Source organism: Pseudovirgaria hyperparasitica (assembly GCF_010093815.1).
Source record: "Pseudovirgaria hyperparasitica strain CBS 121739 unplaced genomic scaffold EJ05scaffold_15, whole genome shotgun sequence".
In the NCBI taxonomy this organism is placed as follows: domain Eukaryota; kingdom Fungi; phylum Ascomycota; class Dothideomycetes; order Acrospermales; family Acrospermaceae; genus Pseudovirgaria; species Pseudovirgaria hyperparasitica.
The window spans coordinates 91,000-106,572 of NW_022985563.1; the positions used below are offsets into that span (position 1 = coordinate 91,000).

At 51.0% G+C, this 15,573-nt stretch overlaps 9 protein-coding genes across 9 annotated transcripts; 4 read left to right on the forward strand and 5 right to left on the reverse strand.

Annotated features, from left to right (window-relative positions):
- The first annotated feature begins 179 nt into the window (after positions 1-179).
- On the forward strand, positions 180-1,412 carry EJ05DRAFT_129265 (uncharacterized protein). Its single transcript, XM_033739136.1, has 2 exons — positions 180-603; positions 758-1,412. The coding sequence occupies exons 1-2, from the start codon at positions 307-309 to the stop codon at positions 959-961; spliced, it is 501 nt and encodes a 166-aa protein (XP_033597117.1). The 5' UTR covers positions 180-306; the 3' UTR covers positions 962-1,412.
- Positions 1,413-2,081: 669 nt separating this feature from the next.
- On the reverse strand, positions 2,082-2,477 carry EJ05DRAFT_479106 (uncharacterized protein). The gene has a single exon (XM_033744605.1). The coding sequence runs from the start codon at positions 2,441-2,443 to the stop codon at positions 2,195-2,197; it is 249 nt and encodes an 82-aa protein (XP_033597118.1). The 5' UTR covers positions 2,444-2,477; the 3' UTR covers positions 2,082-2,194.
- Positions 2,478-5,231: 2,754 nt separating this feature from the next.
- EJ05DRAFT_479108 (uncharacterized protein) lies at positions 5,232-6,556 on the forward strand. The gene is made up of 2 exons (XM_033744606.1): positions 5,232-5,521; positions 5,672-6,556. Exons 1-2 carry the CDS (start codon positions 5,290-5,292, stop codon positions 6,205-6,207), a joined length of 768 nt encoding a protein of 255 aa, XP_033597119.1. The 5' UTR covers positions 5,232-5,289; the 3' UTR covers positions 6,208-6,556.
- On the reverse strand, positions 6,197-7,266 carry EJ05DRAFT_479109 (ubiquitin-conjugating enzyme). Its single transcript, XM_033744607.1, has one exon. The coding sequence runs from the start codon at positions 7,024-7,026 to the stop codon at positions 6,526-6,528; it is 501 nt and encodes a 166-aa protein (XP_033597120.1). The 5' UTR covers positions 7,027-7,266; the 3' UTR covers positions 6,197-6,525.
- A 150-nt stretch (positions 7,267-7,416) lies between these two features.
- Positions 7,417-8,961, reverse strand: EJ05DRAFT_479110 (uncharacterized protein). Its single transcript, XM_033744608.1, has 3 exons — positions 8,450-8,961; positions 8,263-8,382; positions 7,417-8,204 (listed from the first exon to the last, which is right to left on the reverse strand). Exons 1-3 carry the CDS (start codon positions 8,611-8,613, stop codon positions 7,634-7,636), a joined length of 855 nt encoding a protein of 284 aa, XP_033597121.1. The 5' UTR covers positions 8,614-8,961; the 3' UTR covers positions 7,417-7,633.
- A 140-nt stretch (positions 8,962-9,101) lies between these two features.
- EJ05DRAFT_479112 (uncharacterized protein) lies at positions 9,102-9,916 on the forward strand. Its single transcript, XM_033744609.1, has 2 exons — positions 9,102-9,604; positions 9,680-9,916. Exons 1-2 carry the CDS (start codon positions 9,112-9,114, stop codon positions 9,802-9,804), a joined length of 618 nt encoding a protein of 205 aa, XP_033597122.1. The 5' UTR covers positions 9,102-9,111; the 3' UTR covers positions 9,805-9,916.
- Positions 9,917-10,190: 274 nt separating this feature from the next.
- Positions 10,191-10,956, forward strand: EJ05DRAFT_503624 (uncharacterized protein; the record flags this gene model as incomplete). Its single annotated transcript, XM_033747443.1, has 5 exons — positions 10,191-10,318; positions 10,369-10,379; positions 10,438-10,515; positions 10,570-10,591; positions 10,647-10,956. The coding sequence occupies 5 exons, from the start codon at positions 10,191-10,193 to the stop codon at positions 10,954-10,956; spliced, it is 549 nt and encodes a 182-aa protein (XP_033597123.1).
- Positions 10,957-11,498: 542 nt separating this feature from the next.
- Positions 11,499-13,036, reverse strand: EJ05DRAFT_129523 (uncharacterized protein). The gene is made up of 3 exons (XM_033739137.1): positions 12,747-13,036; positions 12,027-12,693; positions 11,499-11,973 (listed from the first exon to the last, which is right to left on the reverse strand). The coding sequence occupies exons 1-3, from the start codon at positions 12,817-12,819 to the stop codon at positions 11,904-11,906; spliced, it is 810 nt and encodes a 269-aa protein (XP_033597124.1). The 5' UTR covers positions 12,820-13,036; the 3' UTR covers positions 11,499-11,903.
- Positions 13,037-13,757: 721 nt separating this feature from the next.
- EJ05DRAFT_488838 (mitochondrial carrier) lies at positions 13,758-15,510 on the reverse strand (the record flags this gene model as incomplete). The annotated part of the gene is made up of 3 exons (XM_033745747.1): positions 13,758-14,373; positions 14,423-14,916; positions 15,019-15,510. The coding sequence occupies 3 exons, from the start codon at positions 15,508-15,510 to the stop codon at positions 13,758-13,760; spliced, it is 1,602 nt and encodes a 533-aa protein (XP_033597125.1).
- Between the last annotated feature and the right edge of the window lie 63 nt (positions 15,511-15,573).

The following is a 15,573-nucleotide window of genomic DNA, read 5'->3' on the forward strand; positions in this document are numbered from 1 at the left end:
TATTTTAGCCGATCTGGATGTCAGCACGTCGCTGCCGATAATTTTTGAACGGACGCCTTAGTTCCTAGTTCGGAAGCCTAACCACTCTCGGGTTGACCTACTACCTACGTACCTACAAGGCTAAGCCGAGGCCGAGGTCTGGACGTTCACCTGCCTCCACAAACGCTACCCTATAAAACCAAGTACAAGTTAATTCACACACATGTAACAACTTTGTCAGTGTAAAGCAATCAATCCGATCTCCAACTCAAGCGACGCCATAACCAGGTGAAAGAAAAGAAAACCCCAGGTCATCCCGAACCAGCAATGTCATCCGAGGGCTTCTTCGCCGCCCTCGCAGCAGGCAACGTCAATCTCTCCATCGCCTCGCTTCCGCTGACGCTCCTGCTCGCCGCTCTGCCGCACTGGTACTCCATCTACAAGGCCGAATCGAGCAAGGTCCAGGGCGGCTGGACGAACCAGAACCCACGCGCCTTTGTCGCGCGCCTCAACGCCAGAGCCGCGTCCGGCAAGAAGTTGAGCGATGTCGAGGAGCTGATCCTGCGTGGCCAGGCCGCGCAGCAGAATGGCTTCGAGCACTGGGCGATCTGGGCTGTTGCTGTGGTGAGTCTTGATCGTCCTATTTTGACCTAAACCTAACCCTTGCGCTTTCTGGCCTGGGGATGTGTGGCAGGACGGAAGGAAGGAAGCAATGAGGCAATGTTATAATCATCGCAAGTGTGCTGTGCTGTGCTGTGGTGGCTGATCATATATCCAGGTCTTCGGACACCTCGCCAAGATCCCCAAGGCGGACATGGATCGCTACACCACCATCCACATCGTCTCGCGCGTGCTGTTCTACTACTTCTATCTGACCATGGGCACGCGCCGCTCGAGCTATCTCCGCACGGCCGTGTTTCAGGCCACGCTGTACCCGGCTATTGCGGTGTTTTTGCATGCTGCTAGGGTGGTTCCTGCGTAGGGTGGGCGGGTAGGTAGGTAGATCGGGGAGCTTGGAGAGGTGTATGTGTGGATCAGTGTGTGTGGATCGGTGTATGGGGATCAGTGTACGGGGATCAGTGTATGGAATGGTTTGTAGCAATGTGTGGTGTTTTGGAACCTCGAGCATTTGCAGGATGAAAAACAGGGTTTAGATGGAGACATAAAGACGTCTTGTAAATGATATAGCCTGGGAAAAATGAAGAAAGACGACGCTATCACGTCCCGAATCGAGGCGTATACGGCGGCATCGGGTGATTAGAGGGCGGAGCAACCCGTGGAGATGACCCTCGTTCGTCTCTGACAATGACAGCTGCCAAGCAGTGATATCTCGACGTTCTTCTTTCTTTTTTTGACTTTATTCAAATCATCTCAAGTCATGATCTGGGATTACCCCGGTTAACTTTTTCCTCCCGGGGGTGGGGAAACGCTCTGCATTTGGTGAAAATGATGACTACTGTATGTCGATGGCTTTTTTTTTGGAAAGATAGACTGCTTTTTGTATTGTTTAGTAGGTACGGTACGTAGTAGTTTACGGTCGCTTGCGATTAATGGGAATGATATCGGGATGATGATGATGATAGTGATGACGATGATGATGATGATGTCTATTTTCCCCGTTTCATGAGCCGGGTATTGAGTGACAAAAGGCTCGGAGCTGGATTGGTAGTGGTGGTGGTTAGATGTCTGGGAAAGAAGTAATTGGAATCAGACGGACGACAAGGAGACTTTTTTCCGTTAGAGTTCCAAGTTGCCTGTCATAATTATCGTGTCAAGACTCGAGACTCGAGACTGAGCAAAGAAATCTGCGACCGGGTTTGTTCGAGCTTGCGTAACAAGTCCCGGCCGGGCTCTTTCAAGGGTTTCTGTTCGCTTGATTTGCTTTTCGGGTACGCCCTCGACAGAGTCAGACAAGCTCGGCAATCTCGCGTAGTCGAGCATTGAATCTAGAGGCGACGAGTAGACTTCGCAAGCCCACGTTACACATGGTGGATAAGCGCAAGACACCACGTGAATCGCCGAAGCAGGCAGGCTAGATAGATAGAAGGGAAGAAAGCTGCGGTGAGGCGGCAATTTCAGCAACTGTATTTTTTTATGGGGGTGGATGCCCAGTGGACGCGGCACTAATGATGACTGATTTGGCACCGCATCGCAAGGAAAAGAAAGAAACCAGCCAAAAAACAACGTCAGGGTTCTTCTCATCGGGTCGTTCATATCAAAGCCCACTCTTCAAACTCAAAGGGAGTTTTTCTTCAATTGCGGCGAGGGGGCTTGACTCGCCGAGACTTGCTCTTGTCCGACAGACATCATGGACGGTCGACGACTGCGCACTTACTGGTGCGATGGCGGTAGATGAGCAATTGGGACAACAGCCCGGTAACGGCGACGCGACGTGCGGAAACGTTGACGTGGTAGTAATCATGGCGGAGACGTGGATAATTGTCATGGTCTGCCAGAGAGACATTCGAGAACCCCCCCCCCCTCCCTCCGGAACAGCCAATCAGCGAATCCATCCGTCCCGAGAGCAGTGTTTTAGAACCACCGGAAAGCGCAGTGTTGTCTAGACCCGAGATGTCAAATAAAAGTGTCAGTCTGTCAATCTGTCGTCAAAGATGTCAATGTGTCAAGCGGTCATGGGTGCCACGCCTGCAGATTCTCTACAATTAGACATCATTCTATGTATCCATATCGCCGGCCCAGGGGTGGTGCTGGGCTCGGGATGCATTTGCATCTGCATTCACCAATCTGTCGGAACGATGTGTTGAATGATGCATGCCATCTGATAGTAGTGCGTTGTTCGCGAGTCATAAGCGCGCGGACTTTTTGGTCGGTTGCCTTGGAGAACATCCAACTCGTTTACCGGCGGTCGGTCACATATGGAGATGCTGATGTCAATGGTGTTTTCCAGCCTCAATCCATCCATTGCCGCTGTTGGTTTGGGTGGAGAGCAGTCTTCACTCCATGCATGTCGACAGTACTCAGGCCTCTCCGTAAGGCTTCACGGATTACCGGTCATGTTGCATCTGTACTTGCAGTTGCAGTTGCAGTTGCATGGATGCTGCGCTGATGACATGGCACCTCCAGGTTTACTGGGTCAAAGGGAGCACTTGGGAGGGGCGTAGGCATCTGCTATTTGGAATATATCACCATGCTTCTGTGTTTTTCCCCCCAACAGCATCGTCTGCCCTGGTTCTCCAATGCCCATTGGAGTCGTTACAGGAAAGATTCGCCTAAGAATCCCGCCGACTCTTGTGTCTGTCTCTGTCTCTGTCTCCGTCTCTCAACATCTGTCCTTGACGACTCTGCCAACTCAACCCCGATCTCTCTGCAAACACCGCCGCCCTCTAATCAAGTCCCGAGCCATTTTTATTCGCACCCACGGCGACCACGCTCTTCGGCATGTCTGCCATCATCTCGGGACAGCATGCCGATCCACAATTCTTTTAAACTCTGCCTTGAAGTTCTCTCCTGGCTCCCCTGCTTCATCATATGCAGTCAATTTGTCAGAATGCTGCTGCTAACGCTCTATTGTCCATTTCTCTGATCCAGCAAGGCCTGATTTGTCCACACTCTTTGTGCTCCCTCCATTGGCTGGATCCCGGTCCGTTACAAGGCAAACAATGCCTTTCGTCATCCCAACTGTCCAGCTCCAACTCTCGGTATTCATTCAACGGGTCCGAGACATGCTGAAATCGCACATACGTGCTCAACAAGCTTGCAGCTAGCTCTATCTCTTTAGACGCCTGTGATCTTAAGGGTCCGCCGGGCGTGTACCTAACCCAACCGGACATTCTCGTGCCGATACTATTCACGCGTTTGTCATCTTTCCTGGTACCGGATCGAGATGTCATGCAGGTGTTTCAAATTACTATTCATTCTCCATGTTTTCATCCCCCCCAATATATATGATAATGCCTCCCCTCCCTCCCCCTCCCTGCCTCCCATCCCATCTTTATGTAAACATTGCATCTTTGTGAGTTTGCCCAGCATGGCTACGCAAACATCGACTGCCTCCAGCGCTCAATCTACCTATTCCGTATCGTCAAATCACCCAAACACTGTGGAGTCATGGGCTCATTCAGTGCCTCCGCGATCCGCTCACGGCAACGCATATGCCACCGCCAGTCCCAATGACCCAGCTGTCAAAGCATACTACGAATACAAGATGGCCATGTTCAGTCGGAAACCAGGAACGTGACCGCAAGCATGCGCGTGTGTCTTGAGCGACACTCTCACACTCCTCCCTCCTCTTTATGGAATGTACCGTCCATATGGAATATACCCTCCCAACATCCAAATATCCGTCTCCGGTCCGCCTTGATGGCATACATGCATACATACATCCTGCGCGACAAGAAGCCTGCCTTGTGTGTATGTGTGTGGCTTTTTTGGTCCTGCATGGACTACTCTCCTCAAGCCGCCGGAGTAGCACGATCCGACATCGCGGGCCCTAACAGACGCCATTTGGGGAAACTCATTTCTGTATCACCACTCAAATCGCCTCAACACGGATCGATCCAGGTGTTCGGAAACTTCCGAGTCCAATTGCATTTAGCTTGGGTCCTCGGATGCCACAACACCACCAGGACCGCGGCGTGTTTTGTTCAAAGCGGTACTCTAATTAATCTTGTTGTATGTTTACTTGCCGCATCTCCGCGGAGTATACATTACGACAATTGATCGACATGTCCTACCATTGTTCGGTGGAATCTGTCTCATGAGAGAACGAGATGGCGCTAAAGTATGTAAGATAAGATGCTGTTGATATGGGTGAGGCACATTGATGCCGTGCAGTTACCGATATATGGGATAATTGAGAAATCTGAAAGGCGTCGCAGTTCGATATAGGTCATCGTCGGATGGGCGTGGGACTGCAAGGAGGACATTACCGTCGTGGTACTTATGCATAGCACCTCTATAGAAGAATGTCTGCGTCCGGTAGAACGCATGTAACAACACATGATAGATATATATATTGTTGACAATTGATCACCCTTGCTGCCAGACTGCATTACTTTTGGCGTCTGTAGCAAGTAATTGAGATTTCACGATGTTATTCCCATCTGCCATTGACCTGTGAGATCTTCAGGTAAATATAACCCTCTTAAACAAAAGCACCCAAGTGTACGAATCTTTCCAAAGGTCTGCGCAGTAATCAAAGGCAGATTTCTGCTGTGCATCTCCACGTGATCTCGTCGTCCTTCGGGTGTGCATGCACGGACCCTACCCAAGTCCGATTCTTTAATCGTCTGCGAATAGCAGCTGGTAGTCTTTTCCATCTCCCACAGCGCATCACGTTCTACGAACCTGATGCTGCTCCCACGACGGCTCTGGACGCCCATCCGGGCCTCGAATCTGACCACCACGAAGACGATCCCCAAAACCCTCTCCCCAAACTCGCGAGCGCTCGATGACATACGCACCGCCGCGCTCACTCCTCTCTCCCTAAACCTCGTCCGCCATGCCACGCACGCCTCCGAAGGACGCGCAAACGGAGCCAAAAACGGGCCTGGAAAGCGATTGGGAGCAAAGGTGACTGCCGGTAAGCTTCCGAATCCATCCTTTTTCTCCCCCCATAAAAGGCTTCATATCACCCACCATCCGTCAAACACACGAGCTAGCCACGACGACGGAGTTTGGCTGTGCGTTTCTTTCGATCATTGATTGAATGCTAACCACACATCATGAACAGAGGAATGGGTCGTTCCGGGCAACATCATCTACAAGCAGCGCGGCACGCTCTGGTTTCCCGGCGAGAACGTCGAGATGGGCCGCGATCATACGCTGCATGCGGCCGTGGCCGGCTACGTGAAGTACTACCGCAACCCGGCCCTCCATCCGAAGCGCAAGTACATCGGCGTCGTCTTCAACCGCGACGATACGCTCCCGTACCCTCCCAATGCGGCGCGAAAACGTCGTTTGGGCATGGACGCGGTGCCGATTGTGGAAAGACAACACTCTATCGCGCAGGACATGACTATGGAGGTTGGAAGCCATAGGTTTGTGGCGAGGGATATACCGAGGAACATGAGGGGCACAGCGGGCACAACGAGACACGGGTATGCGCCGAGAATGGCTAATTGGGAGATTGGACGGGAAGCGGAGAAGTCTGCGGCCAAGGTTGAGCCGTTTGTGAAGGGTGATCGGTGGGCAGCATGGCGGAAAGCTGATGCGAGGGGACTGCGGATTACACAAGCTAAAACGCTGAGGAAGAGAAAGAGGAAGTGAAATGGTGCGTCTGATACGGGTGTAAGATACGGTAGACCTGCGAGGGCATAGACTTCTCCTCTCGTGGGATATACGCTTCCTTGTGTATAAGATATGAATATATGGCTACGTTTTGCATGCCAATCGAAAGCTTCAACAATTGAATAAAGATTCCTCCCAGTTCTTGGAAGTAGTTTTGGTCCCCCAAGTATCGTAGCCTCTTCAGCCCAATCTACCAGACCGGGACGCACATTGCTGGACTGATCAGCACCAAGCAGCATTCGCAACACCGTCGCCTCACGTCCACCACCCTAGCTCTTCATTCCCAACCATCTCTCCTCACAGCCCAAGCCCCTTCCTCACACCATCCCTCACAATCCGTTCATACTCATCCCTCCTCTCCCTCCACATCCTCGCCGCATCCACATTCGCGGGACTCTCATCATTCGGCTCAGCCAGCATACTCATCACACTAATCAGAATCTTCTCCACGCTCTGAATCGGACTCCACCGCTCACTCGCCTTCTCATACATCATCGGATCATCCCCGGGCGGATGCAATATACTGATACACACCGCCCCGTTCGGATACACATTCGGGTGCCAGATATCGCAGGTGAAGCGCATCGTGGGCGGCGCAAGGGGGTAGTCCTTGGGGAACACCAGCGTGGCCGGGAAGATGCCGCCTTCGAAGGGGGTGTCGGCGGGCCCGCTGATGAGGGCTTCCCAGGTGAAGAGGTCGTCTTCGCTGAGGGGCCCGGCGGTGATGCCGTCTGGGGGGTCGGTGGTCAGGGTGCGGTATTCGTGGAAGAGTCGTTTGGAGGCGACGGAGGTTGCCATGCTTGGTTTGTATATATGCCTTTTGGGGAGTGAGAGGTTTTGGAATGTGGGAATGCGTGGGGTGGGTTGGAGAGTTGTAGGGCGGAGTTGGGTTTAGAGGGCTGTTCTGACGTAGTGTTGGGTGAATACTGGGATGGTAGTGAGGTGGTGTTGTAGTGATTGTGAGTAAGTAGGTACCGATTGCTTGTAGGTAGGTAGGTACAACGTGGCGCGTGAGAGAGACATCCATGAATGGCAGGAGGCGGCTTGGAAGGGTTTGGTGGGGAGCTTGACGTAGCTTTGGGTGGGTTGCAAGTGCCCGCGCAGCCCCTACCTAATTAGCTGTAATTACTTCACGAACAATTCTTTCAATAGCAATCGTTAATTGCACGACCTGGTGTGTCTGTAGACGCTGCAAACGAGACGTCTTTATCTGCACTCTTTGTGTATTATGTTCCATGTCTCTAATCTCTGGGCCAAGTGCCCGCCTTACAATCATAGCTGAACATGCGGCAGCTCTTCAATATCTAAGCCCGACAATACCATGCAGTGTATGCCCCAACTCCACGCTATGCTGTACTATACAAAAAAGTACTTCTGTCGCCCGCGTCTCCCTCTTGTAGACTACTCATTCGTACCCCTTCTCTATCTCCAGAGTCGCATCCTCCGTGCCCTCTCCGTACATCCAATATTGAATCCCTAGACCGCAGTCACACATGGCTTGAAACGCGCCACCCAGCTTGAAGGCCCAAGGCACACCACCCTCTCCTGAGCCAGAAGCGAAGAAGAACCACATCTTGAATGCATCTCCTACTAGCCAATTGACAAGGACCGAGAACCGGAACCCCTTGCAGCTCTTGCGCTGGTAGTTGGACAAAAGTTGTGGAATAGGAAGCATTGCCTCCGTTGCCAGTGCGGCGTATCCCTGCACCGTTGTATAGGACGAGAAGCTGCCCAAGACTATCTGCAGCACGAGGAGTGCGCCGGTATAGGAGGTGAGAAAGGCCCAGTATGGCCGGGTGGCTTTCCACTGCCAGAAGTCGTATGGTCGTCGAGTTTGCTGTTGTTGGAATGGTAGATGCGAAGGAGGAGCGCGGTATGTGAGAGCGACTTGAAGCAGAGCAACTTGGACCAGTATCATCAATATTGCTTGAAGCAGGAGGGAGTAGGCGAATCGAGAGCCAAGCCACCAGAACAACCTACAGGTAGCGTTAGTCGGATGGGTGCGGATGATGTATTCTTATGCAGTTGGCTCACTTCAGTATTGACGCGACAAGCATGATGAGAGGGATATCAAGAGAGAAGCCTGCTGAGGTGCGGGTGCGGTGTATGGAGTAGATCTGGTCGGCATATGAGGTTATGGGTGATGTGACAATACTAAAAGAGGCCATATGTTAGTCAAAGCCCTAAATATCTGATACATCTTTCGCGTAGAGCAGCTTACAACACAGGCGCAACATGCGTTACAACCGCATTGAGGAAGCCCATATCTGCAGACAGATGCACGATGGAAGTGACGACTCGGGAGTTGCGGAATAAGCCCCAGAACGAGTCAGGGCGGATGGTGGTTATGGGTACGTTCGATGCGTCTTCCGGAGTGACACTCATTGGGACTTTTCTGGATTCAGCCGTGCGAGTCGCGTGGTAGTCGCGATCTGTCTGTGGTGTTGACCGCGACGTAGACAATTTTCGAAGGGATAACGCGAAATCGAGAAGAAGACCGGACGCCGGAATAGATTCATGTCGATCAGGCCTAATTGTGTGTCTAGTGAGAAGTACTCCCCTTTGGTACCCGTACCTAGTCGCGTCTGCCAAGGAACAGAGGACCTCAGGCTCCGACCCAAACAGCACTAATTAATTATGTTCTTGATCTGCATCATGCCTCCTCATTGTTGGAGATGACAATAGCCTCAAATCATGGTGTTGTAGATCCTCTGTGGTCGCTGTCAGGAGGCAATAAAAATCACTATCACCGTGACAAGCACGCGTTCAAGATAAGCGGCCGTTATCGGACTGGCTTGGAAGTTAGAGCTCCTGCTTTCATGCTAAAGTTTTATTATTTTCATGCTTGATATCAGATACATCCGTCATCAGCAGGCTGCTCCAATGGCTAGTCATTCAGCCTTCTTTTATGGCACGCTCATGGCGCCCGCCGTGCTCCATCGAGTGATTCACGGCTCATCAAATCCTCAACCATGGCAGCGAGACCTACTCACTATACGCCCAGCTATGTTATACGGACATCATCGACACCGGGTAGCACATGCTGACTACCCGGCTGTGATCCCCTCATCCGAACCCAAAGCTTGCGTCAGGGGAACGCTCGTGACCGGGCTGACTGAAGGGGACCTATGGCGTCTCGATATCTTCGAGGGCGACGAGTATGAGCGCAGAAACATCCGAGCGAAGATATTGGTCGAAGAAGACGGTGAGAGTGTTGAGACTGACGAGGTCGAAGCACAAACATACATCTGGATCGCCGGGGAGAGTCTCCTGGATGAGACTGAATGGGACTTTGACGAGTTCGTCCGAGACAAGATGTCCAGATGGGTTGGTGCAGAGGGCGATGGTGAATACGCTGGTAGGCCTTCAATCATTGGTATTCGACGTTATTTTCTCCCCTCTTGCATCGTCGAATTGGACAACTTCACACGACCTCTAACATAGGCAACAGAAGTAGACGAGGCCGTCAAAGCGCAAGACACAGATCCTACTCGTGGACGTGGACTGAACGGGAACATCACTCGAGCATTACAGCAACACAGCAAGTCGAATGGGATTGTAGGCAGCGCCACTTGAGGTAGCGCCACCACTCATACGGCGCGATAGGTTGCATCACTAGGATGAAGTGTGCGGTTGATTGAGATTTAGAGGGTTTTAGCGAGTGTTAATACGACTTCTCCGTGTAGTCGTGAAGTAAGGCATGCCACACGACAGATGTTTCAACATAATGCCAACAGTTGCAACATTTGTTGGCCCGAATTGGAAATACAGCGCGGTTTGTGGCGTCACGGCTCCCCACATAATACCGTGCCACCACTAGATGCTTGTAGTGAACACTACCTAGGAAAGTAATCAGCAAGTCACTCTGACCATTTTTACTGTCATTATGCGCAGCTCCGTCTAACCACTTCGCTTGTTCTGAACAACTTTACATTTCCAATCATATACAACGCACTTTAATCATGGTTCTTGACGAGGAAAAAGCAATGAGGCTCAAGGCCACCCCAACAGTCCCCGTCAACTATGTCGCAGCTAAAGCGGGTGAGACTTTCAAGCTTGGGCAAATCACGATCAGGATCATGGAAGATGGGTATGGAAATATGGTCATGGTATAGGTCAACTCGCTGATGATATCAACAGATCGCGAACAGGTGCAAAGTCCCTCGTCATATTTCGTCCACGTCTCAACACTAATACCGGAGTCTACAGACAATAGAATTGGATCCGCAGAGTTTACAGTGCCTGCTAAGACAAAAGGTCCACCAATGCACTGGCATGAGATGCACGGTATGGTGATGGCCCTTTTACTTCAAATCCCGATCTAACATTCTATCATCGTAGACGAAACATTCCTCGTGACACAGTAAGACTTGACATTTTGTAAACCACCTATTGCTGAGAATACTTAACACACCCAGGGGTACACTACGATTCAACGTGCTCGAAGACAAAGTCGTCGACGCCGCAACTGGCGATTATGTGGTAGTGCCGCCACGTGCACCGCATACATTCGAGAATCCCTTTGACGAAGATGCCAAGTTCTTCAACACATACACGGTACAGTCGCTCATGAAGCCTCCCGGAGGATACGCACTGACTTCTCAGCCTGCATACTACATCAACTATTTCAAGCTGCTAGCAACGATGGCAGAGGATGGGAAACCGATGTCGAAGGAGGCCAATATCGAAGCCATGGCCCGATACGCAACCCTGCCAGTCAAACAATAGTTTTGCCATCGACTTTTCCTTTCTCTTACTCATGAATGCCAAAAGGGTAGCCTCTTCTCTCTGTTCTCCACGTCCTTGTTCTCGATAACCTGCGTTCTGCTGTGCACGATGTTTGGCATCCACAGCACGCAACATCATCTCGCAAATCTCACTTCACAATTTTCCCAAGCAGGCCATAACGTCACAGTGCATTCAAAACTCTCCTACATCCCAGAATGTCCACAAGCAACGCCATTCCATGACCTCCTCTAACTACCTGCGAGGTCCCATAACTCCATGATAATCCTTAATCCTTCCGAACTCACTTACATCCTATCCTTGACCCGAACTAGAACAAACCCAGTCATATTGTTGCTCCGCAACACAAACATAACTTCTACAAGCTCCTGCAACTGTAGTGCACCGGATTTGTCTGCATACTGCCTATATATCGACTCCATCGTCAGAACCAACGTTCTGGACCGTGTATCGAGGGTGATGTGAAACCAGATATTGGGTACAAGGGCAGGAGGATTTTGTTGAAGGTTAGGGACATAGGGTTGCACAGCGGTTGAACATGCAATGGGTAATGCTTGGTGCGGGCGCTATACGGGATGAAGTTGATAGACGAGTCTCGCGGTGTTGCCGGTGTTAGGAATCAGAATGACAAATTAGGTCCGAGGTCAAGTAGATCGACATACGTAGAGTGACGATAGGCTTGCTAAAGATGTTCTGTGTTTCAGCTTACCCTACATACCTAGACTATTCTTGCTTTCATAGCTGACAGTACTACGTGTCGTAATCGAGAGAATGATGAATGAACCTATACGTGATAAGGACAGTAAATCTGCTTGCACTGATCAGAAGGCAATTGCAGCAATTCCGCTATAATAGACCTCCAGCTTGCGCCGTACGCCTCTTAGCCTTTCTTCAACCGTACCCTTCCATGTGGGTGTGAGATCCAATATCTACTGGCCGTTTGGCATTTGAGGAAGATCACCCTCCTCATCTTCGTCTTCGTCAATGTTTTCTGGATGTCTAACAATATATCAGCACGTCAAAGCTCAGAATTCACGAATTTTTTTCCATACCCTAGCAGATCCTTAACATTTTTCATTTCATAATGTTTCCTCCGCGTTTCCTCGAACTTCCTGTGTTTCTCCTTCTCTTCGGGAGTCCAATGCTTCATTTCCTCCTCTTTCTGTGCCGCAAGGCTCTCTTCATCTACAAGCACCTTTTTCTCTCCGTCATGGTCCATTGGGTCGTCAATTTCCGGCTCACCAATGTCTAATCCCGGTATATCGTCCTCGTGGGTAGCAGTCTTCCCGGTCTTCTTCGAGTCTAATTCGTCAACATTGAGCTGGTTCGCGTCCAACATGCTAATCTCCTCCTCATCCTCCGACGGATCATACTGCTTGGCATACGGTGTTTTGGGCTCCGTGATCTTCATTGTAGAGTCCTGCTGCTGCTCGTTGAGGTACAGGTTCGCTTCGTCCCATTTAAGGCGTGGAGAGTTCTCGTCTGCGATGTTTGGTGTACCAGATTGACGGCGTGAGGCTGGACCACGCGGGTTTGAAGACGAGCGGCGGTGTGGGCCGGCGTTTTGCATGGTGTTTTGCATGACTATTTCTTTCTCGGTGAGTTGGCGCTCGAGATCCGGCCGCTCTGTGGAAGGGATAGCTTCAAGAGGTGCGGCAGTGACGGGTGGGGAGGTCTGAGATGCGGTGCGTTTGAAGGAGTCGCTATTCTTGAGAATTCCTGATGAACCTTCGTTAAGAGATGGCTGGATGATATTTGAGCGTGTTGCCTACCTCTGGGTCTTTGAGGAGGGCTCGCCGCATACTGCGGCGGTGAGTGAACCGCAGTTTCTCCTTCTAGAGTCATCTCACAGGTGTTGTGTGTGTGTGGTGATGGTGGTGAAGCAGTAGAATGCGCGTTCTATCGAACAGATACAAAGATGAGAGCCTAGACAGGAATGCGACAGGGACGAGCAGCTCTGTTGGAGTAGATGTATTGGTGTGCTAGTTCCGTAGCCTTCGAAGCGAATAGTTTATATGTAGAGGGAATACTCTCAGGTCTGAATCAAGCTGAGATAGAGGTGATAGAGAAGATCAGTAGTGAAGAAGTCGCAGCTGCCAGTTTCCCACGCGACAGGGCGTGTGTCCAGTGACACTATCTTCTACCGAACCAGCAGGGACTAGAACCACGTTCGAGATAGTCAGTACGCTTCACATGTACTGTTTGCGGTAGACTGTGTTGGAGATTCTGGAGATCTTTTGGAGATACCGAGAATGTCGATTGCGAATATGCCTAAGCTGTCATTTTTCCAGTGAAGCGGAGGCAGTAAGTTCTGTCGCTGCCCACGTGCGGAGGAGCTGCCCGCACGCGTTTAGATGACGTAGCAGATCGTTGACCCTGCAACAGCCCAAACTTGCCCTGAAAAGGCAAGGTAAAAGGCCCTGAAACATAATATTCCATATACGAGTCCCAGTATCACTGCAGCGCATTGGCCTGAGGTTCCGACGGCGAGATATACATCAAGGATTTGCCCACAGTGTGCTCTAATTATCAATAATGACTCTAGGATATTATCGGAAGTGGATATCAATCATAACAGGCCCACGCATGGAGCAGAGAAGTCTCGTCAGTCAGCGCCCTTATTTACATCGCTCTTCGTCGCCTTTAGTCCTACTATACAGCCACAGCGACCTTGAAATCATATAATGTCGCGATTCCAGATCTACCCTATGTCGTGGCGCGCGGTTTGATCATATCAATGTTTCGATCCGTAGCCCGTATCAACCTCATTCCATATCATTATCTTAAAATTCTCCACCCGCGTTACTTCCGAATGCTGCAGCACCCCATACACCCACGATACCCCAGAATCCTACTCTCCAGCCTCGCCACAGACCCGTCACACCTTGACCCTTTTTCATTCGACCGAACGCACGGTTGTACCCTTGCGATGAGGTCGCACCTCTAGGTCCTGTAACAGTAATACCCTCTTCCCGAGCAATAAACCACATGGTACCCAACACACCTTTGTAAGGCCCAGTCTCGACGAGGGTTTTGAACTTCTCGGAGCCATCTCTCTGTCGGCGCATTTCGACGTAATGCAGGCGCTCCCGTTCGTGTTCCCCGTCCCTCAGTACTTGGACTTGGCCGCGGCGGAGAACAGTCTCGAGTGGTAGGCGCAGAAACAGCTCAGCAGATGAAGACAGGAATGTGGAAATTGAGTATGCTGATGGTGTCAGAACGGGGTCTATGCTTAGCATTGAGCGGAGGAACATCGGTGTGCTGGCAGAGAACAGAGTCGGTAGCGTGCTGTGGAGGAGTGTGATAGGTAGGATACTGGTCGGAAGTGAGAGTGATGGGAGGGACATGAGAGATTGAACGATTCTTCGTGGCGTGACCGAAGATGGTGTAAGGATGATGCTGCGGTATGTTAGCGAAGAAGTCTAAGCAAAATATATGCAAGTCCTACCGTGTCTTTATAAGGTCCAAGGGTGCGAGGACAAAGCCTGCAACGCCTGCGGCGGCTACGGCTACAGCTAAACTAAAGAAAGGATTTGGACTATCTACTACGTCCAGTCCCCCGATGCCTGATCCGAAGCTTCCATGGAGTCCGGGGTCAGGTACGTTGAGTAGTGCGGAGAGCATACTCCGTGTCCAGCTTTCAATAGTCTTGAGCAGAAAGTTGTAAACAAAAGTTGCGTTGGTCCCTCTCCAGACACCAAATACGCTCTCTTTCTGCCAAAGCTGCGATAATACCTCAAACAAAGAGTCGTTTTTCTTCAATTCCAGCTTGTTAGAAGTCCTCAAATTTGTGCTTCCGGGCGTCGGTGTCGAAGAGTGTGATCGATTGTGGAGCTGTTGTCTACTCCTTTCCGGACTCCTCGAATGACTACTCGAGGTCGGGGCAGTGGATGTGAAATAGCTGGGTGAGTCCGCATCGGAGTCGTCTTCGTCAGAAGGGTACTGAGCGCGGTGTTAGCCCACAGTCCTTCACAGTACATAGAAAACCAGGCGAGAATTGACACTCATCCCCTCCCCTACACGCACAGTGATCACAACACTCACATCCTGAAACTTCCCGCTCGCATAGCTGCTTGGCCGACTTTTTTCACCCTCGTTCGCAGACGCTACAGCTGTCGTAGCTGGGTCCTGCGAGGACGCCATGTGGACCTGCAGTATTGTCTTTGCGACTTCGAATGGCTGTGCGAGCAGGACTGTCGTGTAGCTCCACAAGGCCTGGTCCATTAATTTTTTGGCCATCTCTGCAAGACTGGGCGATGAATCCGAGAGATAATCGCCATAGTCAATATCTGATAAGTAATCCCGCGCAGTACTGCCGAAGCTTGCTTTCTTTGACGAAGATGGGTATGAAGGGCGACTGGTTACGGAACTGCTGCTGGCGAGTTGGTCCGGCGGAGGTCCGATGGATGGAGGAATGTAGTAAGGCCGGAGTGGGTTAGGGGCATCTCTTGAGGTTGCCATAATGGCAAGGTGTAGAGGGCGCAGAGGCGGGTCGATGTTGTTGTTGAAAGGGTCAAAGACAGAAATCAAGGACATAGCCAGGGTAGTTAGTGTTAGGGCAGCCGGAGACCCAGCGGTGACGATGATGATCGCTCGGTT

Excerpts from the sequence above, each read along its gene's own strand:
- EJ05DRAFT_479108 (XM_033744606.1), top strand. The coding sequence starts at position 5,290 with ATGCTGCTCCCACGACGGCTCTGGACGCCCATCCGGGCCTCGAATCTG. Across the intron at positions 5,522-5,671 it reads GGGAGCAAAGGTGACTGCCG|AGGAATGGGTCGTTCCGGGC; the intron begins GTAAGCTTCCGA and ends CATCATGAACAG.
- EJ05DRAFT_479109 (XM_033744607.1), bottom strand. The coding sequence starts at position 7,026 with ATGGCAACCTCCGTCGCCTCCAAACGACTCTTCCACGAATACCGCACC.
- EJ05DRAFT_129523 (XM_033739137.1), bottom strand. The coding sequence starts at position 12,819 with ATGACTCTAGAAGGAGAAACTGCGGTTCACTCACCGCCGCAGTATGCG. Across the intron at positions 12,694-12,746 it reads CCCTCCTCAAAGACCCAGAG|GAATTCTCAAGAATAGCGAC; the intron begins GTAGGCAACACG and ends AAGGTTCATCAG. Across the intron at positions 11,974-12,026 it reads AATGTTAAGGATCTGCTAGG|ACATCCAGAAAACATTGACG; the intron begins GTATGGAAAAAA and ends ATATATTGTTAG.
- EJ05DRAFT_129265 (XM_033739136.1), top strand. The coding sequence starts at position 307 with ATGTCATCCGAGGGCTTCTTCGCCGCCCTCGCAGCAGGCAACGTCAAT. Across the intron at positions 604-757 it reads CGATCTGGGCTGTTGCTGTG|GTCTTCGGACACCTCGCCAA; the intron begins GTGAGTCTTGAT and ends TCATATATCCAG.
- EJ05DRAFT_479112 (XM_033744609.1), top strand. The coding sequence starts at position 9,112 with ATGGCTAGTCATTCAGCCTTCTTTTATGGCACGCTCATGGCGCCCGCC. Across the intron at positions 9,605-9,679 it reads TGGTAGGCCTTCAATCATTG|AAGTAGACGAGGCCGTCAAA; the intron begins GTATTCGACGTT and ends CATAGGCAACAG.
- EJ05DRAFT_479106 (XM_033744605.1), bottom strand. The coding sequence starts at position 2,443 with ATGTCTCTCTGGCAGACCATGACAATTATCCACGTCTCCGCCATGATT.
- EJ05DRAFT_479110 (XM_033744608.1), bottom strand. The coding sequence starts at position 8,613 with ATGAGTGTCACTCCGGAAGACGCATCGAACGTACCCATAACCACCATC. Across the intron at positions 8,383-8,449 it reads ACGCATGTTGCGCCTGTGTT|TATTGTCACATCACCCATAA; the intron begins GTAAGCTGCTCT and ends GGCCTCTTTTAG. Across the intron at positions 8,205-8,262 it reads CTTGTCGCGTCAATACTGAA|GTTGTTCTGGTGGCTTGGCT; the intron begins GTGAGCCAACTG and ends CGCTACCTGTAG.